The sequence below is a fragment of the Rhipicephalus microplus genome, chromosome 10 (assembly GCF_043290135.1).
Source record: "Rhipicephalus microplus isolate Deutch F79 chromosome 10, USDA_Rmic, whole genome shotgun sequence".
NCBI classification, from domain to species: Eukaryota; Metazoa; Arthropoda; class Arachnida; order Ixodida; family Ixodidae; genus Rhipicephalus; species Rhipicephalus microplus.
Window position 1 is genome coordinate 15,397,525 of NC_134709.1, and position 26,905 is coordinate 15,424,429.

The following is a 26,905-nucleotide window of genomic DNA, read 5'->3' on the forward strand; positions in this document are numbered from 1 at the left end:
GTCAAAGCACCTAGGCTTAGCGTTGCAGAGCACACTTCACACGATCGCACAACCACGCACTAGGCTAGCCGAACATCATGTGGGCTGCGTAAACAAATTGGCGCGACAGCAGGCGACGGTGCCTCGGGTACTCTGGAGGTGGCGCTGGTAAACATTCAAGATAGCCAGCGTGGCCAGACCAAATAGGTGTGTGACGGTTAGTTATCAGTGTGTGACGGTTAGTTCTAGTTCGAAGCAATGAAACACTTCGCGAAAGCGCTGCCCGGGAAGCCAGAGTGGCACGCAGGAGCACAAGCGCTAAAGCGAAAGGAACTTTATTGGCACCAAAAAGTTTCGGGGTGGATAGTTTCAATTGTAAGCGAAGCAACCTTGCACGATAAACACGGTCAGTGTTAGGAATCTTTGAGGCCATGTGTGTTTCTCCGCTAACGATCAACGAGTCCAAGCAACAGATGCCGCCACAGTAGATCAGCGCGCTCATTTAAGCGCTCGTAATCGCGTATGACGCAGTTGTGGTGGTTTCCACTGGAGGTCAGTGGTGGTTTCCAACCTTCCATCGTGTCAAAAAGTCCGGAAAATTGGACACCGGGGAGTTCGAGCATCTGAAATTTCAGACTTCCTTATACATTGATTCTATGGGGCTCATTGCGGTGCCGCAAAGATGTCCGAATTATCGGGCATATCCTAAAATTCGGGTGTTCGAAAAATCGGCAGTTGACTGTAACAGTTTGTGGCAATGTATGCAAAGATGAGCGCACACCTATAAGCATGCAAAGAAGAAAACCGCCTTGCGACCCTATGTACCGCTACGCGACCACGAGTGCCACGGAAAATAAACTCAATCGAATCTCATTAATTCGAACTTTTGGGTAATTCAAACTTACGCTGAGGTCCTATCAAAGCTATGTGTATTCCTATGGGCGAAAACGCCCAGTAATTCGAACGTGCAAGCACTTGCGACAATTAATTCGAACATACCGCACTCCGAAAATGCTCTCAGCACCATGCCCAATGGTGCACAACACCTCTCAACACTGCGCGTGAAGAAGGAAAAGAAGAAAAGGAAATAAAAGACTGTGGTGGATTCAAATGCTCTGTCTCAAATGCCGATCTGTGATGCGCCTGTTCCACGCTTCTCCCTTTCGCGTCTCTGCACGTAGAGACCCTTCTCCTTTCAAGACCGCGCGTGGAGAGGGAAAAAAAAGAGAGCTGTCGCGCAGAGTCCTCCTTTCTCGGTGCAGAGGGTAGCAGCGGAGAGGCAGTCATTGCTGTAGGCGCGGAGAGCGAAATCATTTTGCACCGCTTCTTGGTCATGTGACCCGCTGAGCGCTTCCTCAATCCTTTTCGCTGGCTGTGCGAGGATGGCGGCTCAGCCGCGTCGAACAAGCGTCAAACTCCACAGAAAACGCTATACTTAAGGGGAGACACTAGTCTGAATTGTTTTTTTAATTTTCAGTATTTCCAGCTGAAATTTTAATACAATATGTATTTTAATCGCTGAAAACAAATATGCAATTAGTTTTTTGCTATCACTTCTAGATTTTTAAATATTGACTGTTACATAAACTTGCATTCTGCCCAGCCTTTTCTTCCTCATAAAACATTGCTACAAATTGATATGACAGCATTCCATGAAGGCCAGGGAGTGCAACAAAACCATAATTTTATTTTTAGCTTCATTAGTACCAGAGTTATGGCCTTAACTAGTATACTCATTAGAAATGCGAAACTGTTGCTTAAGTTTGTTGCTAATTAAATCACTATTGTAAATAAAAATATTACATTTTTTCGGTTTTCTTGCACTAATCAATGTATAGGCTTTCAAATGCTGCAAGAATTATCAAAATCCGACTGCTACATCAAAAGATACTGTGGGCAATGGTTTAGGGTGTGATGAAAAATGATGTTTTGAGAAAACGAGAAAAGAAGTTTAGGAACATGCTGAGCACTTATATTTAACAAGAAAAGGTGTGAATCGGTTTATTAACCATGTTAGAAGCCACCAGGAATGTAGTCATCATCATTCTCCTTGGTGCGCTTTCTTTTCATGGCATGCTTGAAGTTTTCAGCATGCTCATGCTTCTTCTCCGATGCCACTAGTCGGCGACTGTCCTTTTCTGAGCATCTTTCAGCGGCCACAACACTCTGCTGCAGGTGCAGCTCCTTCAATATGGCGGCATCTGCTCTCCCATTGCCAGCGTTGAACCTTGCGACAGTATCGGCCACAGCAGCTTCAACAGTGAAAAGCGACGTGTGTTTGTTTTTGGACACGAGCTACCAGATGACAAAGTGCAGGCTTTCGTTTGGGTTCTGTGTTTTGCCTCGCTGATAACGCTCCAGCAATTTCTTGTCAGAGAGGCGCGTGTAAATGGGCCGCAAGGCATCAACCACATACTCCGGCAGGTTGTAGCGATGATTCGGAGGAGTCTCCTGCTTGGCAACAGCCTTGTTGTACTTGCACCATGACTCTCCACCAGTTGGGCAGTGAGAGTGCTGAGGGCGTGCATCAGTAGATGCTGCGTGATAAAAGGTTGCCCAGACAGCATTATTCATGGCCTCAATGCTTCCTTGGTTGCTTCGTAAAGCCTATCCATAATATGACGTGAGCTTTGTGACCAGCTCGCCTGTCAGTTTGCCCTTGCCGCCAAGGCTTGGCTTTCCTTCGGCTCTTTGTTTTTGCAGGAGGTTCCGAAGTGCTGTGCCCATGCGCTTATGCACATGGTTGACACAGTCCTCTTTTTCTATTGGCACGAAGCCATATACCTGTGCCTCCTGCAGACTGTTGAAGGCCCGGCTGTCTCCATCACACAACATGGTTGTGTAGTGAAGCCCATGTCTCTCCAATGAGCGGCCAAATAAAATTTGTGCTGCTTCCACCTCGATTTGTCCTGGCTTACTGGAGGTATTCTTTTGGCAAGTGTGACCAGCTAGCCACTCGGCATATTTTGGGTTGTCCTCCTTCGGCCCTAGCTGGCAGCCCAAACAAAAGTTCGATAGGACGACGAAGTCGAGCACATAACCCGTGATTAGTTCAATCATGGTCCTTACACAAATATGGGATGAGTGGCCCCTGGTCAGCCAAGTCCCATCAAACGAAACGGCGATATTTCCAGGATTTCCATAGTTGAGTTCAGAATACACCGTTTTCACGGTGCTTGCGCAAAGGTTGCACGGCGGGCTTGTTGGTTACTTATGTTGTTCGAGGTATAGCGCATCCAGGACGGGACAAAGAAGAAAACACAGAACACATACACGGCGCTAATGTGTATGTGTTGTGTTTTCTTCTCTGTCCCGTCCTGGATGCGCTATACCTTGAACAACATGCGCTATATGCTCGCACAGTCGTCAATAACGCGCGCGGCAGACTTCTGCGCGGCAGGGTTCATTTTCGATTTCACATAATCCTGGTATGTCTTGGTGTGCAGGCCTCTCCGTGAAATATTTAGGGCGGAAAAAATATCGTTGAGCGCAGTTTGCCCGTATCTTGTGCTCATTGCAGCACGAACCGCGAGCACGTTAATTTCGAAGGGGCCGTGCGCTGCGCCCCCCCTCCCCCCTCTCTCGGCGAGCTCTATACGGTCCTCAGTTTACTGCACTCGTCACATGTAAGAACAAGTTTCGCGACTATGCCATATTCGCGGTCTTCCGTGGAGATTCTGCCAGGCCCGCCACACACACCGCACTTCATACACTGAAGAAGTTCGTTCACCAACTCTAAGCTAACGACGGTGAACGGCGTACCAGGCGTTGCGGCTCCATCCGAGTCTCGAAAAAAAGACCGCTTGCTTTTGTGGCAGACTTCGATGAAAGATCTTGCAGGACATTGCTCGCACGACACTCGATGGCCACTTTTTCAGCGTCGGAAACCAGGGGAGTGTCGACGCGCACAGCTCTCGTGTGATCTTGGGACGCGGGTGCCGCGGCGGTGATAGCGCTGGCACAGTCTGGTTCTTCCGAGTTCTCGGCAGCAGAAGGTCTCGCTGGTGATAAGGTGCGGGCTCTCGGACGCCGTTTTCGCCTTTTTCCGAACGCATGAGCACTCCGGAACTTCCGATGACCGCCTGCCATTGCACCGAATGCACAGCCGTTGTTAGGCCTCTATGCAAAATGGCGGCTTGCACGCCGCTGTCTAGCAGACGAATCCCTTCGCGTCCAATAGGAAACCGGGAACTGCCCCACGTGACAAAAACGCACCAATGATGTGCGAGTATTTAGTTTTTCTTTATGCGCAATAGCTGCGTTGCTGCTAGACAAAAAACGTTCTTCTGCTAGGAACAGATAATAGAAAAATGAGACCAAAATGGTCGCGCTACTTGGTGCAGTTCTCGCGCGCTGCAGCGATGAATACGACCGTTTTTGAGGTGGTTTAAGAAGCGAAAATGGTCATCAAACTGACTTTGCGACCCAATAACTCGACAAATACGCATTACAGGGCTATAATATTTTAGGAACAGCTTCCTTAGACCTTAATGATTACGAAAAAAAAAAAATACTTCAAAAAATCGGTTTTACGGAAAATTTTCGGCCTCCCATACCCGTGTCTCCCCATAACACACTATGGTCATTTTTTCTTTTTATAGACTATTTATTAGACTACTTTAGTTCGTTAGATTAATTTAACAGTCAATTCTAGTTAGTGACAAGGAGGTTTAAAATACATGATTCTCAATGGAGTTTTCAAGGGGAATTCCATTTACTTCGTTATATCGATTATTTCGTTATATCTCATTACATTATAACGAGGTTTGAGTGTAGTTCATTTCGAGTACAGTAGACTCTCAGTAAATGAAAATCTGATTAACGGAACTGCTGCTTCAGAACAACTTCCTCTCATATGATTGGTTTCATACTTGAATGCTGCAACCAACTTCATCTCTGAGTAAACGGGACTCCTGTTAAATTGAATACATTTTCCCGGTCCCTTCAGGTTCTGTTTGACGAGTCTACTGTATTTCAAATTTACAACAATTCAAATAAAGCGAGTTAGAATACACTTAAACCTCGATATAGTAAACCTGGATATAACGAAACATTGGTTATAATGAAGTTTATGAAACATACTCTTGCAATAGATATAGTGTTAGGAATAAACATTTATAACAAGGTTTTGGAGTCGTGTAAGATGCAACTTTGCTATAATGATGTTCGAGTGTGCTGTAATATTTATTCGAATGTTCAAAGTGCTCAAGGGGGGACGTGGCCCTTGAAAACCGAACAATCGTAAAAAAGTGTTTTCGAAAAACCACATTGTTGGGTTGTACGTCACATTAACTACATATTCTGTAAATATCAGCGCCTAATTCTACCCCAAAGTGCAAAAAAAAAAAGATGCTAATTTCGAGGCCGCTACTGCGTCCAAAATGCGCAAAAGCCAAAATGAAACCAAACTTCGCGCAGGCGCCATTCCGAGACCATGCGGCCGTCTCGTGCCATCTTGGTGTTGTTTTGACCGTGAATTCTTTCTCGTTTGCCACCTTTCAAAATGGCGTCAACAGCGCGGTTGAGATGCTATCAGCGTTTCCCCAAGATGCGACGTGGAACGCTGATTGGCTAGAACAGCTCATTAATATCTCGTGGGCGAAAACGCGCCCGCCATTGGCTGCTGCGCTGGAAGGGGGGGGGGGGGGGGGAGGCGGTCCCTTTCGACGAGGGCACATCTGGCGCGCTCATCTTGCTGTTGCTTTCTGCTCCTTCCATCTCGATAGACGTTTGCTTACGAGCTGCTTTTTGCCTTGCGCGGCATTTTTCGATCAGTTTCTCTCTCTTTTTTTTTTTTTTCGCATCATAAGTTCTGTGCCCTTCATCTTTGTTGCTGCACGTGATGCCGGCAAGGAAGCCGATAACGGTGCGCTAGTTTAGAGCGCGTTATGCGGCTTCTACGAGAATCGAAATTCCGCTTTTCTGCATCAAGTTCCCAGTGCATAGATGCTCGCGGCTGCAAAACTGTGCTGTCAGTTGCCACCAGTCCAGAATTCGACAAAGCGTGTGTACCTGGAGCCGCGAATGCGTCGAGCGTGTCCAAGATCACCAGATTCAGCACGTGCAATCAATCGGGGCAGTCGAGCGTGACACAGAGTGTTGCTAAGATCGCCAGACCCAGCACATCGTCTGCATTGGGGCCAATAGCGTGCATGGGCTGTCGACCCTTCATCTGCGGACGCATTTCCCAACTAAGGGAGAAATCTATGCAAATGCGAGAAGTCGAGACGCCGTTCATGTTGAACTCTAATCTATGCCAGCACTGCAGAAAAAATTTGAACTGATGCAGCCGCCTTTTGAAAGAGACAACCTACGTATGAAAAAAAAAAAAAAATGCAAATGGCACTTACAGAAGATGGAGGGAAGACAAAAGAGGAAAAGAGTACACAACGACATTTCAAGCTACTCTGCTGGAGCTTTTTGAGGAAAGCATGTGCTGAACTTTCCAAGCTCGTTTTCTTTTTTAGCTAGTTGTGGTGCTGAGGAAAGCAATTTCTCAAGAACTGCTTGTCATATTTGTGTGCAGTTTCATTTATTCTGCACCTGGATGATTTTGCCAGGGTGTAACAAGCTTCTCTCTCTTTTTTTTTTAAATTGGTGCCATCAATTATTGATAAACAATTGATTTTTGATAAATCTCATGCCTACTGGCTACATCAAATTCAAAGTTGCAAAAAATTTTTTGGAGGGAAAATCGAAAACTAAAAAACAAAAAACGGCTCTTTAGCATTCTGGGATATCTATCCAGGGATGACCACAAATATCTGCAGCCTTCTGGTATGTCCTGGGATTTCTTCCGGCCCTTCCTCACGCACACAAGTGAACCACCAAGTTAGACATCAGTAACTCTAGAACCTCTCAACACAATTTCATGGAACTTTGCAGTTTTTCTAGTTTTAATGTAGTGAATATACCCGAAAATTTTCACCAAGATATCTTAAAAATAAGAAAATTCGGTTTTTGAGGTAGGCTCTCCCCTTAAATATTGTTGCAATCCTGAAGTACAGTGTTATACAAAAAGGAAGTACAGTGTTATACAAGGTGGCCACAGACCTAACACGCACCAACATCGCACAGTACACTTGCTAGCATTTCACCTCCACAGAAATGCAATTGCTGCAGCCAGGATTAAACGTATGCCCTTTGGGTCAGCAAACGAGCACGGTAACTGGCGAGCCACAGCAGCCGGCATGGAACACGAGAGTGAGCCAAATTACCTGGTATTTGCTGAAGGCAAAGACGAGCGTCTCCAGGATGAAGCTCAGGTACGGCACCAGCTCGGTGCAGGCCTCTTCCTCGAGGGTAGCAAAGGCGCTGCAAGCCGCCTCCTGCACGCGCTTGTTGGCGTCCAGCACCCGCTTGAGCAGCTCGGTCATCAGGGGCTGCAGGTACAGGTCGTGCGGCTGGCTGACCACCCAGTGGGAGTAACGGCTCAGTGTCCAGCAGGTGATGGAGCGCACCAGCGCCTTCTTGTCGCCCAGGCAGCCAATCAGGTAAGGGATCAGCTCGGGCAGGTGTGGCACCATTCCCACCATGCAGCCCTCGGCGATGGCACCCAATGCCAAGATGGCAGACTCCTTGATCTCCCAGCCTTGGTGGAATAGCGTCTCCTTCAGGATCGGCAGCAGCACCCCGAGGAGCTCCTCATGGAACACGTTCGCCAGCACGTCCAGGGCTGCGGCCGAGCACTTCCCTGCATCGAGTGAAACCGCCACCTTGAGATCTTTGTGTGGAAAAAGCACAATGCGATTACAAGCAGAGAGTGTGGGGGTATCTTCGGTGGTCTTCAATTGTCAATACAAATGCGAAGACAACTTGCCACGAGCACAGACTGAACATACAGCCTTCAGATAACATGTCCAGTGTTCTACCAATGGACCTTTTTCACAATCCGCAAATAAACTTTCCTTCGCTGCTTATTTGCACTACTAATAGAGGCACCTGCCTTGCTTCAAACTGAGACGACGTCCTAGTTGAACCTGGTGGGGCTCATCTGCATACAGTGAAATCTTGGTAGAACGAACCCCACATTAAGAAACGTTTGAGATTAACGAACGTTTGAAAAATCCCACGGTGACTGCTAATAGTTTCAATGTAAAATTATTTCACGACTACGTACTTCAGAATACCGAACAACGCCTCAGTACAGCGAACTCGTGTTCTGGAATCTGTAGCGGCCACAAGAGTGGTACGCAAGCAGACGACACAGCAAACGAACGCCTTGCTCCTCGGAACACGCGCGACGGTGCAGAGGGGAAAAAAACGAATGAACGACTTTCTTTTTTTTTTTTTTTGTTGAAACACTGAAGCTGCAGATATACAAGCGCCGAGGCGAGGGGTGAGGGCAACATGGGAGGACCAGGTATTTTCTTTTTTAAGAGGTTTTTTTTTTTTTTTTTCGGAAGAGGCGATGACAGCCATACGCTTCGGGTTTTTCTTATCTTTGTCACTTCTACATGTGCTCCAGGAGGCCTTGTCAGTCAAATTCATTCATCTCCTTTTGGCGATTACTTATCGCATCTGCAAAGCAAGTCGGCGTTCACGCTGCGGTGCTACCACAATGAGTTCATCTTTGCTTGTGACTAAAAAGCGGAAGCAGTTTTCGCTCAGCGAGATAGTGGATCGGGCAACAGGAATGTAGATGAGCTGGAGGCCTTCGCGCTGCTAAGTTTGTGCTGCATGCGTCAATAAAAGAACTTTTTAAAGTAAACATGCATTTTCTAGTGTTTACTTGTGCATTTGTCTTTTCTCATGAAAAACGAGTTCAAGAACCCACCGTTTTAAAGGTAAGTCGTTTTGGTCTGTGGAAAATCAGTATTTATGGTTAATTTTTAGGCTTTTACTATAACGGCCTTTTAAAATAACAAACGAAGTGCCATGGCCCTCTGAAGTTCGTTATAGCGAGATTTCACTGCAGCAGGAAAGCTAGCTTCACAATTATTAAAAAGGTCTATTGAGCTACAGCTGGGATTGCCCAGCTCGCTTTAATGGATATTTTAACCCAATAAGATGGAGCATATCAGGTACACATTATTGGGTATTGCTGTCCAATAAAGTGGAAGAGAGGGCGACTACCACTGTAGCTCAATTGCTACAGCATCAGACAAATTTTCTGAAGGTTGTGGGTTCAGTGCCTGCTGGCGGCAAGTTGTCTTGTCGTCCTGTATAATTTTTCTACATTTATATTTGCAGTTGACAACACGTGTTGCCCCTATACTTTGCTTGGCTGATGGTTTCATTAGGCTGTACATAAAAACCCCCTGGCCAACACGCCATTTTCATTTCAGTCACTTGGTGTTTAATATGTATTCACATTTACATACTGTCAAGTCTCGAAAGGAGAACGCCCCTCTCGGAACACATGGAGACAAGAGACACGGTGGGCAAAGCGAAACACCGTTTACATTTATTCAACTCCTTTTACAAACGTCCACTGCACCACCTACCGCTCAGTGGCTGTTAAACCTAAATGCGACCTATCTGCTAGGCACACATATGCTACGAGGTGCAAATGACTTTACAAGGAGCGACAGCACCCCCTCAGAATATAGGTTTTTTTTTTTTCCTTTTTGGCCTCTTTAAAATGCGGCTGCCACTAAGCACACAAAAGAATGCAAAAGGAGTACAAAATACTTCAGTGCGCAATAAATTTGTACGCCAATTCAATAAGAATCATATTGTTCATGGGAGTGTCAAAATTGCGACCAAGCACGCACATACCCCTGTGCCAACCTTGTCGGCAGAGAAATACTGCCGTAAGAACCAGGGAATAACATTTGATGACAATCACATCTAAGAGATAAAATATTGGTGAGCTGGATCAAGTTCATGGCTAACAGTACCCTATTTTGTCTGTCCTTTTGCACTGTTAACTAAGATGACTGTTTACAGCATGTCTTCGACAGTGGCCATGAAAATGCCTGTGGCACTACACTCACGCAGGTTCCAGTCAGATAGCGTGTTGTCATCATCAAGGCCGTCATCTGACACAGAGTCCTCCTAAAGAAAATAGATCAAGAAGATCAGCAATGTTTAGACAGAGATTATTACCTAAGGTAGAAAAGGACAGCGGAGATAAGAAATGAACATGTATGACACAAGAGAGAAAATAACGAATTAAATGATTTAGAAAAAAAGAAAAGCACTGATCATCCAATGTAGGATGCCTCATATTCCTGCAGGCAAAGCGCGCGTGCGTGCACACACACACACATACACACACACACACAACCCACCAGCATGGCAATGGGGCAGGCTGAAAAAGAAAATACGCATCTCTAAAACATTTTGCAGGTCAAGGAAGATCGAATACAGTCTACAAAACAGGAAGATCGTGTGTGCTCCCAATTTTGAAGGCATCAAGACTGGCCACAGGATGCCAAACTTGAGCCAGCCAGTGGAAAGTCCAACATGGCCGCTCTCAAAATCAAGCAGCATGGCTCGAAACGAGTGATTTAGTCCGAAAATTCAAACATTAGGGCACAAATTTGTCCGAAAAATTGGTCGCGAGTCATTTATGCACTGGGAACCTTGACGGTGCACTTATGAAGTTCAAAACATCCAAAAAGTACAAATTTTTGGAGTCCAGAAAGTCCCACGGCGACTATGACAAGATCTACTAGGCAGCAATCCCATATGCACAGGAAGAGACCGACAGAGAAAGGATTCACTCACATCGATGTTATCGTCCATGTGCTTTTGACTGTGCGTTTTGGACTTGTGAAACCTGGGTCGGATGTCCTCTTCACGATCGGGAATCATCTCGTCCTCTTCCACGTCTCCCTGCAGAAACGAGCCAACAGAAAGAAGGAAGAGGAAAAAAAAAAGCACTTGGTAAGTGAAACGGCATTTGCTTTCTTCCACCTATTCCTGAAGAGTTCTGCCCCACATTTCAGACAGTACGATTCATTAGAGCCATCATTTTGGCATCAAATAATGTTTGTGTCATCATGCATGTGGGCATAAATCTGACCTAAGGAGAGGCCTTTGTCCTGCAGTGCAGAAGTCAGGCTGATGATGATGGTGATGATAATGTTCACCCGAGATTTAAAACAGCTGGTTTAGCTAGGTTCGGGAACTTTTCCGCAAACGCTTCCTCAAAGCAAGTGTACCTGGCATTCTTTCACCATCATTGAAATAACAGGAGAGGGTATGGAGATCGATAATCAAAACTTTGCCAACTAAACTTACTTATAACACTTCACTGCTAGCAAGATTCGCTCACTGTAAATCTTTGATATGTGGGGTTCCGCGTCCCAAAACCACCAAATGATTATGAGAGACGGCGTAGTGGAGGGCTCCGGAAATTTAGACTACCTGGGGTTCTTTGAATTGCATCCAAATATGAGCACACAGGCCTACAACATTTCCGCCTCAATCTGAAATGCTGCGCCGCAGCCGGGATTCGGTCCCGTGACTTGTGAGTCACTGTAAATCTTCACTGGAAGATACCGATTGATTTCATTGATTATTTTTGCAAATGAAAGCTCATGAGCATCTGCACACAATAGAGCATAAAAAAAAAAACATGTCCAACAAGACAGTATTTTGACAAAAATTCTTGGGTTCCAAACCACCATTGTCACAGATGGCAATAACCTTTATATGAAAAGAGCTAAAGTTACAGCTATGGTCTAGTTTCATCTGTTCTAGATTTTCATCTGTTCTAAAACATGCCCATTTGAATTTTTCTAAGAAATTCAATACTATAAAACAGTAGAAAAATTGGGCATATCGACTTTTCGTAATGAATTATTTAAAAAGTACTTTATTAATAATAATATTAATGAATTGCATTTTAGAAGGCTAAATTTGACTTAGCCCAGAAATTTCATTTTTTTATGATGAAAGTTCTATGAAGATTTGGAGCCTGATGAACGAAAGTTATTGGACTTTCCCTATAACCTGACACCCCATTTACAAAATGCTAAGCCGTCCCAGATTCGCAAGCTTTTAAGAGAAATTCAAGAGAGGCGACGGGTGTTTCAGATCGAGTAGGTGAGTCTCACCTTGAGCAGGATGATGTCAATCTCCGAGTACTTCATTCCCCGGACAAGGATGGGCACGAGGCGCGACAGGTGCGGCGCCAGCACCTCTCGACAGATGGGCTGCTCAGCCAGCGACAGCCAAAACTCGCACGCCTCTAGCGCAACCCCTTCATCCGTATCTTGTGTGCGCATCAGCATGTACTGTTCACAGAGGAGAGAGCAAAAAAGACACGAATACTTACAATGAGGGTTCCTTCTGAAGAGTGGTATTCAACACTCGAGAGCGGCCAGCTTAGCTTATCTGCATACCTGGACTATTTCATTCCACTTCTCTGATACTTGCAGAAGAATCGGGATCATTTGTAGTAGAAATCCTAAACCCGATTACAATGTACACATGTACATAAGCACACATAAGTACAAGTACAAAGTACACAAGTACATCTAAGTACATAAGCATTTCTGCACTGTGCCCACATAAGAATGCAGCCACTGTAGCAAGGAATCGAGAAAGAGTCGAAACCCGCTACAATGTAATTGAGTTTGTGCGTAAAGTTTTGTCGTGGTGAAAGAAGAAAAAAAACTGACACGAGCCAGTAGAACAAAAAGCTCCGGTTACGAAGGCGATTGAGTGAAGGGTGAAGGTGCGTCCGCTTGATTTCGCAGTTATTTATTGCGAATTGCGTTCTCATTAATTTTACAAGGAAGCAGTGGCTTTAGTCTCGTACACCATGATCTTTTCAGGAGCCCCCTCCCCTTCAACCACTTGCCATGCTGGGGCTCAGATCTTGCTTTCCACATGGAATTTTTTTTAACGATTCCTTGGATGAAATAAGTCACTTTCTGTTTAGTTTAGCAGGGGAATAGATAGAAAACATCTAAATAAAATTTATTGTGGAATATTCCTTATAAAAATTTTTTGCCAGCCTGACTAGCCTTACGGAACTTTTCATTACGTTTTTGTTAGCCAATTTTAATAAATGTTATACTGTTAAACTCGTAAGGAATCAAACTGTGGAGTAATGCTATTTTTTAAGGTTAATTTTGTGAACAATAATGCGAGTGAATTACATTTCAAAATTATGGAGCATCAATACAATTAAAAATTTTCATATGATGATGGATATCAAGCATCAATATAAATAGCGTAGCTCTACATGGCGGATCTTTGGCTACAGCTGCGTCTTAAACTGAACCAAAAGATATCGAGGAAAAGTGCCTTGATCACCCGTAAGAAATGACTTAATTAGACTTCATTTGTTTTATCATAAATTGCAAACTACTTGAGGTACAATAAAACTAATTACATTTTTAAAAACAGGAGGAAGAAACACATACACACACCTAATTTCCTTGAAATATCTCTAATCATAAAAATTTCATTTCTAAAAAAAGACACGGATCAAATCATGAGAAGACAAAAAAAAAAATAGATTTTCTGAAAATTGAATTTTTATTTTCTGAAGCCCTCCCAAATTCCTAAACATCATAACTGAAAACCACCTAGAAGTGCTTCGACATATTTGTTGCACTAGCCAAAGTGGCAAAAATTACCACAAAAATGAACCAAATTAAAAATAGAAATTGTAGCTCCGCAACGGCGCAACCGAGTGCCATTGCTTTTAGCTTGTAGAAAAGAGAGTTTTTCCATGCTCAAATTCGCGCCTCAGCTGGCTCCTCCCTTTAAAAACAAGCGCGCAAAAAGCAATTGTCTGAAGGTCATCTCAAGGCCTCGGATTGGCCGCGTCCGCCATGTTACTTCGACACGCCTCGCCATTGGCCGAAACGAAAAAGCGCATCTGCTGCTTTCCCCTTGGTGCGCAATGATAGGCGCTCATTAAGTCTGCTAAAGCTATTCGACAAGCGAATTCAAAAAAAAAAAAAAAAAAAACACCCTCTGTCACGCCCGGAGGTATCAATCTGGGAAAAACCATAGCTAATTTCACAGTTCCAGCACCTCTTGAAAGTTCTCCAGGCCTGGAATAAGGGAACCATATGCACTATTCTAACATACCGCCATTACATATGACCAGTGAGCATAACTTCACAAAATCTTGTACAGTCGAATCTCATTAGGGAGTTTTAGTGCTGGGTACGCATTCTTTTGGGGTGATGCGGGCTTGGGAGCGCGTGGCGTTGCGTGCCCAACCCATACCCAACCGGAATGCCTTTTAGTTGGCGCCACGGTGGCACGCACGCAAACGCAAGCCGCACGAAGGTCACAAGTGCTCGCAGCACCATAGCGTCTTGTTGCATAAGTATTATTTAAATATTTCTGATTGAAAATGTAAAATTAAACATACATAGTGATCAGGACACTTTTTTTTATTGTGTACAGTATCCTGGTATACGCAAAAAAGTGAAAAATACAAGGTTACTATAACGACAGTGTTGACATCTTGTGACACTTCGCGCAACCACAGTCATGAACTTGTTAGCTTACGCGTAATGTTTTTGAGATGAAAACAAATAAAAACGTTACTCATTTGTAATATTGTCGCTGCGCAGTTTTTGCATCAGATGTACAATGCACAATGTTTCTGCAATAACAATGTTGTGGTTGTCTGTTTCAATATAGCCGCGCTAGATGGCGCCACCTATTCAGCTGGTCGGGGCTGGCATATATTTAGTTTTTATGTTCCAAGCCATTCTAGCTTTGGTAATCTGGCTGAAACCGTGTAATCGCTATAAGTGCTCGCACTTTGGCTTATTTTAACTCGACGGCTAGAGTATCCGTAGTGCGGATACTGTGCGTTCTTGCGAAGGTGGACCTTACAAGGCGGCCGATCCATGCTGTCCGAGATTTCGCGCCTTTGTGTCATGCTATTTGTATAGTGGCTAGCCACTATAATATTTGCGCTTAAAACTTAAATGTCAAAGTGGTGGCTCTGGCCAGCCTCGGCCTTGCTCGCCGTGAAGGTAACATGATGCGCCAGCATGTGCGCCGGGGCAGCTTATCTCCGCTAGGAGGCCAGTGGTGGCAGCGTTGTTTATGGGCGCACAGATGCATCGCCCCATCGCCCCAGCGATCTTGCAACGCATCTGTTTGGGGCTTCGCGCATGCGCAATACCGCCGCCCCAAAGTCCTGCGTACGCAAGCCGCTTGGGTACCCAGCACTAATACTCCCTATTAATGCGAACACGCTTAATTCGAACTTCCGGTTAATTTAAACTCGCGCTGAGGTCCCGTCAGAGCTATGCGTATTCCAATGAGCAAAAGCACCCTGTAATTCGAACGCGCAAGCACCTGCGACGATTAATTTGAACATACCGCGCTCCGAAAATGTTCTCAGCACCATGCCCAATCCCACGGCAGCAACCCCAACACCTCAACGCTGCGCGCGAAGGAAAAGAAAAGGAAAGGAAAGGCTGCGGTGGAATGTTTGCTCTCTCTCAAATGCCAATCTGCGACGACGCTGCTCCCTTTCCAGTCTCTGCAAGTACAGACCCTTCTCCTCTCAAAGCCGTGCGCAAAGAGAGAGGGAAAAAAAGCTGCCGCGGAGTGTTGGCTCTCTCTCGTGCGCCTGAGACGTCCCCGCTACACCGCCGACCGCCAAAGAAAGGGAAGACCACTCAACCCCTTTTCTCAGTTCCCTCTTGGCTATGAGTCTCAACCAGTTCTTCCACACGCAGGGATTCGTGCTGGGGTCGGGAAGTAAGAGACGCTACGACATTTTCGCAATTAATTAATTAATGACGCATTTAATTTACCACCAACAGCAAACGGCGTTCACACATGCTGCCCGCATACAACAAATCTGCTGCACCAAATTAATAACACATGAATAAAACACTCGCGACGTGCGACACAGGATACATGAGCAAAGTACCGGCAACAAACAAGAGTACGACCATATGAAGGAAAGACGCGACAACACAAATGATGAAGTCATCAATTAACAAAACCACACACCATGTCTCAACGTGCTGCCTCCCTTCCCGCAAAGCTCATCTGAATAAAATACAGGAAGTTCATCTCATGAAAAGTGCATATTCTCAGGGGCCTCGGAGCTGGCTGTTCGAGTCTGGGATCACTTCCTCCAGGGGTCACTGTCCAATTTGTCAAGGTCTTCATCGTCTTCGTCATTGTCACCTTCATCGTCTGTCACAGTCACTTCCATCTTAGCCTCTTTCACAACGTCCCAATCGCTCGCTTCCTTGTCTCCTATTCCTAAATTTCCATCATCTTGCTGTCTCTGCCTCAGTCATCATCTCATCGACTCTCATCACCATCTCATCGCACCGCAGTATCTTCCTTTTTCATTCCGCCTTTCTACCATCTCGATCTCATTGGACCATCTCTTCGATCGCAGTCCCTTTTCATAGGACCCGACTCCGCCCCTCCGTGGCACCTAACCAATTGCCACTGTTGATGCGACATATTTCTTTGTCAGTCGGTGTGCGCCAGCCTCGACGACCACCCCCGCAGCTCACACCAGCAGAAAGCCCTTTCTCAAGCAAAGTAAAACAAATAATGTACGAACTCCAAATTCAGAGAGAAACGGCGAGCTGTTTGATGACACGTGAATTATGGGCGACCAGGAGTCCTAACCCTCAGACATAGCACGCCATCTGTAATGGCAGACGTGCGTAGTTTAGAGTGCTGCTCTGAAAAGTCCCCAGTTTCCGGTGCCCGACGACCAGATCGAGTTTCAACGCCACCAACCCGGTGTCTCCCGCACAATTCTTTGCAATCGTCGCCACTTCGTCCTTCAATGCCGAATATGGTCATCTGGGCAGAACGCAGTAATGAGCCTGGAAGCCGCGGAGGCTGACGGAATGTGAGGTCAGGCCTGGCCTGGCACACGCGCTGCAGCTGAGTCGCATGTACAGAACCAAAACCAAAGGTGCTCCGCTGCCCTCATGCCATAAATCGGAAGGGCGCGCTTTGTGCATCGCCACTGTAGTGTTCGTAGACAAGAAGCCGCCACACGGTCCTGGTGTTTGCGCGGTGGGACCACTAAACCGCCGCCAGAACTTTTCCCAGGAACTCCACTCCGAAATGCGCATTCGTTACCCCAGGTGTTTTTCTTTTTGCCGTGGCGTGGGTTGAATAAATGGACGTAAACATCTTGAAAGACCCGGGTTCCATTCAACGTTTGCGGGGACGTCACACATTGGTGCCACGCCTCCCCCCTTTCCCGTGCCTGCCCACTGCCACGTACACCTTCTTTCAACGACGCGAGCGAAGAGAAAGAGAGAGAAAAAAACTGCCGTAGAGTATTGTTTCTCAAATGCCGATCTGCTTCTTCCCATGTGGAGATGCTCCTCCTTTCTCGTCACGTGCTGGCCACGCTGCGGCTGCGTAGCGGAGACGCAGTCGTTGTTGTCATTGTCTTTGGAGAGTGTCGGCGCTGAACATTGCCGCGCGCAACTTCTTTTGCCAGGAGAATGCTGAAGGCGAAGTAGAAATGTTTTGCAAGCTGCGTGCGAAATTGACTCGCTGCAAGACAAACGTGTGCAGACGTCTGCAAGACAAACGTGTGCAGACGTCTGCAAGACAAACGTGTGCAGACGTTTGCAGACAAACGTGTGCAGACGTTTGACCAATTGCTTCAAATAATGACGATGTCCTGTGATTTGTAAATAAATGTAAGTCTTCTGAAACTTCCCCCTCGTGTGTTAGCTCAATGCACATGCGCCACTGCATGGTGAGCCCTCCGTTCATTTAGTTTTCATCAATTCGAAAAAATTTTTGGGCCCCTTCGAGTTCGAATAATCCAGACTCTACTGTAGTAGTTTCGATGCTTTTGCTTAGAGAATGCCCTGAAAATTTCATTCAGATATCTCAATGAAGAAAGAAGTTGGCATTTGATAGTATCTTCCCCCTTTAAATAAGGCATAATCGTACCCTAAATTATTGCCGACCCATGAAAACAGAACGAGTGCGAATATGTCACTAAGTAGCGAAATTTTAGACAGCCACGACCTCAAAACGCAAAAGAAGCAGACAATGATATCCCAGATGCATATCCCGGAACAAGCATTGGACCAGCGATGCGTACTAGAACACTGCAGAAGCAGCCAATCAGAGGCCTCGAAATGAATTTCAGAGGTCTGTTTTTTGAACCATGTTTCGAACACAGAATGCTCTTTACGAAATACTTTTACGAGCCCAAAATGGTGGTGGGCAGTTCTGCCATTGCGAAAATATAAAATTTAGAAAAAAAAATGCTTTTTTAAAATGATTTCCACAATAATTTTTGCCACCTCGGCAGGTGCAAAAACTTTTTACAGCACATCTACGTAGTTTTCAGTGAAACTATTTCGGAATAAGAAAGAAAAAGGGCTACAGAAAACGAAAATGCGATTTTAAAAAAATCGCGTTTTTTTATGTCCTATTGCGAATAAATCTGTATACGACTCTTATTCTCACTGGTTATAGCAGACCGAGTCAGTGTTAACATAAAGGTCTGTTTGGATTTTACGTACTCATTTTACACCAGACCGAAATTGTCTTCATTATGGAGGTCTGTCATAATGAGGTGATACTGTAACATGTTTAATCATTCGATAAAGACCCAGCATTCACTGCCACATAAATCCGGCACACCGTGAGACAGTACGATTCGTTCCAAGGCCGTCATGTTGGCATCGAAGTCATCTGTGTCATCACTGTGTGCCAGCTGAAACAAGAGCCAGCATACCCTATCTTCTCACGTAAAACCCACACCCTATAAAACAATTTGTGAAACACATTTTAAAAAGGATCCTTACATTTTCCTGCAGAGCTAGCTTCATTGCGCAGCCGTGAAGCAATGTCATGAAGGCACCTTTGAAAGACCAGAATTTGCATTTTTTTTCTTCCAGTTGGCTCCAAATATACAAAGCTTTCTTTCATGCAGGTTACACACAAGAAAATACAGTATATTTGTCTACGAAGAGTCACCTAAGGACATCTAGAAGCAGATTGAGAGATTAGCGGACCAATACTTACCTCGATGATGTTGTGTATATGGGGAATGAGACGGTCCATGCGAACCTCCAAAAGCATGACTAGAGCACGGCACACATTCTTGCGGACTTCAGAGTCTTCGTCCGAGGCGAGGTGGAACAAGTTCTATCGTAGAAAAAGATAAAGAAAGAATGAATTCATTCAAAAGACAAGGCACAAAGTTACAAAACCAGAAGGGCCAGTAAAAAGGTCAATTTTTTGCACCAAGTGAGGTACTACATTGCATTTGTTATACCTTGGTGACACGATGTTCCCATTTGGAGACGCGACATACTTCTGTCTTTTCTGTGCACTATCAAGAAAGAGGAGACCGCAAATACCGAACTAATGGTAAATTAAGCATTTTTGTAGTCTAAAGTTCCTTCGCAGCACTTCTGAGGGAACTACCTTGCTATGCATGTTGACTTTGATGAAAGTGAAAATTTCAAAATGATTTTTTACTGTTTCTAAGAGTCCTCACAGCTAGCAGAAAACCAGTGTAACTAGAGTGGGGTCGTTGAACTTGGTTCATGAAGAAATTTAACCTAAGTTATCAAGCAATACAGTGGAATCAGCATAGATAAAAAATGTGATATATTTTGTAAAAAAAAAAATGTCCAAGTTATAGATTTTGTTCAACAAGTAATGTCGCCTGACCCAATGTTTTGCAGTCAAAATGTCGGGTCCAGCCACATTAGTTGTTCAACAAAATCTATAACTTAAGGGGAGACGCTCCTCGAAAGCACTTTTTTTTTGTTATTCAACTTAGAGCTTCAGAAATTGGACCACTGATGCAGTTTTTCCTCCTGATTCCAAATCTGTAATCAGTTTTTACATAAGTGCAATAGTTTGGGAGTTGTGTTTCAAGTAATGGTGAAACTTGATAAGTTTTCCGGGAACTTTCGCGCATACTAAATGTTCATGCAGAGAGTTGTTCAATGGCTCCTTTTGCTCCCTATTAGCCATAGAGTGCCGATATCTAGCTAGAAATTGTGCTCCAACTTTGAAACTATGAAAAAAACATCTGTGTAGCAAACTACCCTTTTTTTTCCACTCGACCACCATTAAATTTATTAATAGATATTTACAGCTGATAGGTTGTGCTGATTCAAGTAGATATCGGCACCCTACGCACTCTCCTCAATGTGTGTGCCAAATTTCGTCGTCGTATGACCATTCTAAGTGCCCGAAACACTTCCCGCAAAAAATGCAAATTGGCCAAAATTGCGAAATGAGAAAAACGCGTTTGAAAGTTTGAAAGTCTGTATTTACAAAAATGAAAAACGCAGTAGCACGAAACTTGTGCTGAACACATACACACATGTCCAGAGGGAATATCAGTTGTCTAAAACTCTCCAGCACCGTAGGTTTTCCCTTGCCGGCTGGTGCGGCAGGACTCTTCCACCCGGGCCCTCTTGGCTGCACTGCGACGGTGTGCCCTCGCCTCAGCGGTCTGACGCACATTCATCTTGTGCATGCGCATGCTGTCTCGGCGGTCGCTGAGGGTAACCAGGGCCTCCGAAGGAAGCACCCCAAGCTCTTCCAGCACCTTTTCAAAGCTCGCGTGGCCCCGGTTGAACCACAGGACTGCAATGGCTGTGGCTGTTTCCACAGCAGTCCGGGAAGCAAACCGGGTCTTTGGACACAGCAGCCATATTTTGCTGTTCAGGGACTCGGCCGCGTTCTGTGTCTTGCCGTGGAGGCACCGGGCAAGCAGCTTCGCATCTGTGAGACGCTTGTAGATTGGGAGGACTGCCAAACCCTGGGCCTTGGTCAGGAGGGGGGTGTGGCACGGTGCAGGCTGGCCCTGCGCCTCAGCACGTCGGTGCTTGCACCACGAGTCTGGGCCTGCAGGACAGAACTTGTGACTTCCAGCACCGTCTGTTGAGCACGAGTGCAAACATGAGGCCCATATGGCAGTGTACATCTTGTGGACATTTCCCCGATTGTTCACAATGGCCACCTGAAAGTAAGTTTGAAGCTTCTGGATGGTGGTCTCCTTCAGCTTCTCCCCTCGTGGAAGTGGCGTTGGCAGCTTCCGCAGGCCGGTGCCCAGACGTTTCGCCACGTGGTTGGTGCACTCCTCTTTTTCAATTGGAGTGTCAGGGTACACGTTGGCATCACAGACCCCGTTGTAGGCCTTGCTGTCTCCATCGCTTAGGAAGATGGTGAACCGCAGGGGTGTCTCATAGTCCACAGTCCTCTGCCAAATGCGCACTGCAGCTTCGGCCTCCATGGCATGCGAAGAACAGTCGCAATTCTTCTCACAAACGGGATGATGAAACGCCTGCCATGTTTCTTCATCGCCTCCCATGTCGTTATGCAAACTGCACGCCAGGCAGAAGTTGGAAAGCACTTCATAGTCCAGGCACAAACCAGTGTCCAAGGACACTACAGTTCCCACACCATTGTGGCTTTTGTGGCCTCTTTTTTGCCATGTGCCGTCAAACATGACTGGCACGTCACTGTTACCAGCCACCTCTTTGGTGACGCTGCGTGCCCTTTGCATGTTTTCACAGACAGCCTTCACTGCCGCACTGTGAATCTTTTTGCCGATAGCATGGAAGGTCTTATGGTGCATAGGGTTTGGCAATCCAACTACTGCACAAAATCGTGAAAGTTGCTCATGCCCGATACCGACGGCACGCGCTGCAAGCACCACTTTCAGGTTCACGGCAAAGGCGTCACGCGAACTCCCGCCGTCGTAGCTTCTGCTTGCACCGCGGCCGCCATCTGACGCGACCCGCTTCGACGAGTACGCGGACGAAAGGATGCTCTCCGAGCACTCCGCATTCTCGCAGTGTAGCTCCAGAAACGCCGAAAGGCCTTTCCGCTTTTTATTCGGTGCCCGAACTGCGAGTTTACTCTCGTGACAAACGGGGCATGCCGCGCCTGCGACGACGGCCGTCAATGCACCCAACTCGCACAGCACTACGCTTTCGGCACGATCGGCATTCGGCCTGACGTCGTTTTCGAATAACGCGATCTTTTTCTGCGATGCACTCACAAAATTCACTGCAGCGTTGATCTCGTCGTCGCAGTTGCCATGGTCGACGTTGCCGTGGTCGATGTTAGGCCTACCGGCCGCTGGCCCGTCGCGGACATTTTCGTTGGCGGTGGCTTTCTTGTACGTCCTCCGCCGCTTCCCTCTGAACTTGTTCTTACTTCTGTATTTCCGATGGTCGGCAACGGCCTTTTTCGGGCTTGCCATCGCACGAAAACAGCGAAAAATAACTCCGGAAAACAGTGAAGCGAACTACGGCAAGAAAACACGGGTGCTGTCAGCCAATGGCGGCCCTGCGTTAGTGGCGCGCGGTTTGAAACGGCGGGAAAAGACTGTTTTTGTTGCTTTTTTTTTAGATTTTTCGTGAACGTACGAGACTTCAAGAACTGGGATCGTGGAGAGTAAGGACAACTCTACACGAGCCAGCGGCCGCAATATGGCGGACAGCTCTCTTCGCGGCCCCGCGAGCACGCGAACAGCAGCCCGTTTTGTGTAAATTTCGTGATGCCGCGCGTCACTGCCGCTCACTCAGACGCGTTTTTCACTGACTTCTGATGCTTATTTCGCTGTGATATTTTCAGATGTCAAAATATAATGTATAAAGATGATAAAGCAACAAAAAACAGAAAAGGTGAAATTTGGAAAAAAAACGCGACTTTTCGACCCGCGTCTCCCCTTAAAGACTAGAGAGACAGAGAGAGAGAAGAAAAAGAAAAAAACGAAGGTAGGGAGGTTAACTAGCAGGAGTGCCTTGCTGTTGTTTCGGCAGAGCAAAGATTTCGACCATATCTCCTCAGACGGTCACTTTACCGTCGTTACCAACCATAACGCCCTATGCTGGCTTTCATTACTTAAAAATTATTGCGTCGCCTCAATCGTTGGGTGCTTCGCTTGCAGCAGTACGATTTCAAAGTCGCCTACAGATCTGGGGAGAAGCATCAAGATGCCGATGCTCTATCGCACTGTCCTTTGCCCCAGCGGAGGCCACTCACCATCGCTACTCCAAAACGGCACTACCGCTCCAATCACAGCACTATGTTTATCACCCGGCACCAAGTCCGTGCTTGTTTCACAACAGCATGTCGACCCATACTGCCGCACCATTGTTGACCGCATGACCGACTCTACTACTCCTCCAAACGCCTGACTCTGTCAACAACTTAAACAATTTAAGCTACTCAGTGACGCTTTATACTGCTACATTTACCACATCGATGGCAACAAGTGGGTATCCGTCATCCCACATTCTCTGCAACTTGAAGTTCTAGAAGATTTTCATGATGATCCAACCGGATTTTCATGATGATCCAACCGCCGGTCATCTAGGCTATCACAAGACTTACGACAAGGTATGAAGTCGTCATTTATGGCCGGGCCTTTCTTCAGCCGTCGCTAAGTATGTCGCCTTCTGTGTCCATTAACGGCGAAAACGACCAACAACTGCTCCGGCTAGCTTAATGCAATCTCTTCGTTGTGCTACCTTGCCTTTTAAAGTCGTCGGAATCGACTTGTGTAACCACGTCCCACGAAAAGAAGCTTTACGAAAACAACGACGAATGATGTCTACCAAAGAAAGCTTCCACAGGAAGCAGCAGAACACACCTCGATAAAGGAGTCAATGTGGAGCATCAGGGCCTGTGTGCGGTTGACAATGAACTGGTTGATGCAGGCGATGGCGTGTGACCGGATCCGAGGGCTGGTGTGCCGGAAGAACTGGAGGAACTTCGGCACCAGTACGTTGAGGGGCCGGTTCAACGCATCCGTGTCCAGCATCTCGGCCGAATCCTCGCAGATCTTCTGCAGGGCTCCGAAAGAACCCTGCATTTATCAAGACAAGAACGAATGACATGAGGCAGCACAGACAAATTCTAAGGGAAATTCACTGCACGGTTGACTGATCCGGCAAAAATGAACTAAGCTCACAGAAAACTGTGTTGGTGCTACCAGCTGTGACAGTATTCATGAACCCTCCATTCTTTTGAGCTTCGAACAGTTCACAACAGTGTTTCGAACAACTTTGACAGAGTTAATAAAGTTTTCAACTTTGCGCACAATCACATACTAAAGCAACAAATAGAGTAGAACTTCGATTATACGTCCCATGTTTCCCAACGACCCACTTCTTACGATGAATCGGTTAGGTACCGGCGATATTCCCATAGAAGAAATGTATTAAAAACCTTGGTTATACGGCGTAGTTTTATGCCGACCCCGCACCTTACGAAGACTTTCACATTCTGTCTTAGAGAAACAAAAACCACTTTTACAAATTTCCCTGAGTGCAAAATATGGCCCATAGTTTTTTCCCCCATTTATATGATGCCCGGATTATGCAACGGTTTTGTGTGGTCCTCTGTAAGTCGTATAAGCAAGGTTCCACTTTAGAAGTGAAAGCTTAAAACCTCACTTAAACTAATATAACATGAATCATGTAGAAACAATTGATCAAATCAATACTATTAACATGAAATGATAACACAAGGGAACCTCTCGGCTCTTAATAGACAATATTTCATGAACCACAATATGACATTACAGGGACTTATTCCCCCAATTAGTTTTATGCATGCAAGTTCTCCGCTGTACTATGCACTCTGTAGTAGTTTCATCTATTTTCTTTTCAGCTTATCAGGGCTGCGATCATAAGCTGTTGTATAATTCTTTCTTCACATTCAGCAATGCCACATTGGCAAAGCTAATCGACACCAAACACTAATCACCACCATCAGCCAAACCTACGTCAACTGTTTGTAAAATGAAGGCATGTCCTAACAAGCTCTCATTTACTCAGTCTTAAGCCAATTTCAGTTTGTGCCTACGAACGTTTTAATATCACCACCCCACTTTATGTTTGTAATCTGCCCATCTGGAAATTGTGTCGACTTTTATGCTAAGTGAACCTTCCTGCATTACCACTGGTGCCCCCCCCCCCCCCCCCAACGCTAGACCTAAAATAAACTCAACTGCTCGTGGTTTGCACGAAATCATTACGAAACAGTCCGAAACAATCGCAAAGTTCCTAAACATTGTGCTGTGTTTTATTACGAGTGGTGGTATTTTTATGGGGTGAAACCTGATCACTCACGCACAAAAGCTCGTGAAATCAAAAGGCAACTTGTGCCCGTTGTTGCTGCGTTACATGCTCACTTTCAACGTGGCTCTCGCATTGACAACCAGCCCGAGGCTATGCTTCCCTGGAAATTGATCACCATCACATCTAATAACGCTCCGATACATCATCTACAATCGACGAACGCTCCATCATCGAGGCCCCATGCAAATACCTGCAAACTATATACAGATGCTGCTATCCTGACGGCGGAAGGACATCATTCCCGAGTACTACGCATAATTTTGTCAGTGGCCACCAGCGTTATCTATCTGCGGAGGCCACTTCTCTTGTGATGGAACTTCAAGCCATACATGATACAATCCAAGATGCCACCTCTAAGCTGCCTATAATTAAGCAGACTGATGTATACACTGATTCCTTAGGAGCTATTGAGGAGTTCAAGAAAGTACACAAGGTGATGGAGATCTGCCAGGTGATTCATAAGCTGAACCCTAATACAGCTACTTGCATAAAAGTACACTGGATTCAAGGCTATGCTGCGAACCCACACAACATTGCTGCTGACCAGCAGACGCACTGCCCTCCAGACATCAACCTTCCAGCACATTCCCCTTCCACCTCAGCCCCTAAACTTACTCCATACCGGTAAAAATGTTCTCCGGCAGGATACACGCGCTTCATTCCACCGTGTGTCTGCTCTCTCACCCCTCACCTTACTAGGGTGGAGGAAGTTGTGCTTAGGAAGCTTCGGGCAGGGGTGGCCCTTACACCGGCCATTATATTATCATAGAACTGGTCACATTTACGAGTTGGTGAGACTTCTCCATATTGTCCCACTCCAGTGATGCAAGCAGATGCATGCCATTTTATATGGACATGTAAAGGGCAGCAGCCAGATTGCTCCCGTCACCTCCTTAAAGCCGGCCTTCTCTACAGCGACACAGCCAGTTACAACCGCTGGATACATTACAACACATTCCACAAGACATTACTTCATACACAACACCGGCCTAACGGCGCACATTTAACAAACATACTCGCGAAAATATTATGCCTTAAAAACAAGTCTGTCACAATTAAAAATAATAACAAATAAAAAGTTAAGCATGCGTGGCAAAGCCCATTCAATTAGCCTCAGTGGCTGTCAGACATTTATTTTATGCACTGCATTAGCTGCCTAGGTCCACTCTTTCTTTTTAGGGCCACGAGAATCTCTGCTAACTCTATCTGCTCTCTAATCCACACAGCTCCCTTCATTTCGATCACAGTCTACAAAGCTGCCTGCAACAGCGGTTGAAATGCGAGCAAGCCCACCTCGCAAACATTGTAGTCCTCGGAGTCGAGCAGCTGGCACAGGCGGGGCAGTAGTTCGGGCCACTGGGTGAGCTCGCCTTTTGAGGCGATGGTGGTGATGAGGATGCCCACTGTGGCACGGATGAGGGGCGAGTGGTCGCCCACGCTCTCCAGGCATTCTGCCTTAATGAAGTCGCCAACCTCTCGCGGGAACTTGTCAAAGTGGGCCTTCACGTTGTTCTTCAAGATCAGACCGCTCAGGGACCTGGTTGGCTCATCTGCACAACACCGAAGTGGCCAATGAAGAAACAGTGTAGCAAGCTACACTGAATTCTTGACTTTTGCAAACACCTAAACACCGGCCACGACGGTATAGTGGTTATCGCTCTCAACTGTTGACCTAAATGTTGCAGGATCGAATCCCAGCCGTCGCAGCTGCACTTTGATGGGAGGCGAAATGCTAGGGCCAGCAGACTTAGATTTAGGAGCATGTTAAAGAAACTGAGGCAGCCGAAATTTCCAAAGCCCTCCATTAAGATTTTCCTCATCATGTCGTCGTTTTGGGACATAAAATGCCCACTAATTAATTTTTAAAAACCACTCTATCTGTAAAACTGCTTCCTAATGAGTCAATA

The 26,905-nt window shown here is 46.0% G+C and overlaps 1 protein-coding gene across 2 annotated transcripts in view; it reads right to left on the reverse strand.

The window, feature by feature from the left end:
• Positions 1 to 26,905, reverse strand: part of Tnpo (transportin 1) — a 55,257-nt gene that overhangs the window by 20,407 nt on the left and 7,945 nt on the right. For both annotated transcript variants that reach the window (XM_037432034.2, XM_075875086.1), the window contains 7 exons: positions 26,292 to 26,548; positions 23,507 to 23,722; positions 18,904 to 19,026; positions 11,988 to 12,167; positions 10,654 to 10,761; positions 9,918 to 9,978; positions 7,197 to 7,672 (listed from right to left, as the gene is read on the reverse strand). In XM_037432034.2, coding sequence (XP_037287931.1) covers positions 7,197 to 7,672; positions 9,918 to 9,978; positions 10,654 to 10,761; positions 11,988 to 12,167; positions 18,904 to 19,026; positions 23,507 to 23,722; positions 26,292 to 26,548 — 1,421 coding nt within the window. The remainder of the gene's footprint in view (positions 1 to 7,196; positions 7,673 to 9,917; positions 9,979 to 10,653; positions 10,762 to 11,987; positions 12,168 to 18,903; positions 19,027 to 23,506; positions 23,723 to 26,291; positions 26,549 to 26,905) is intronic.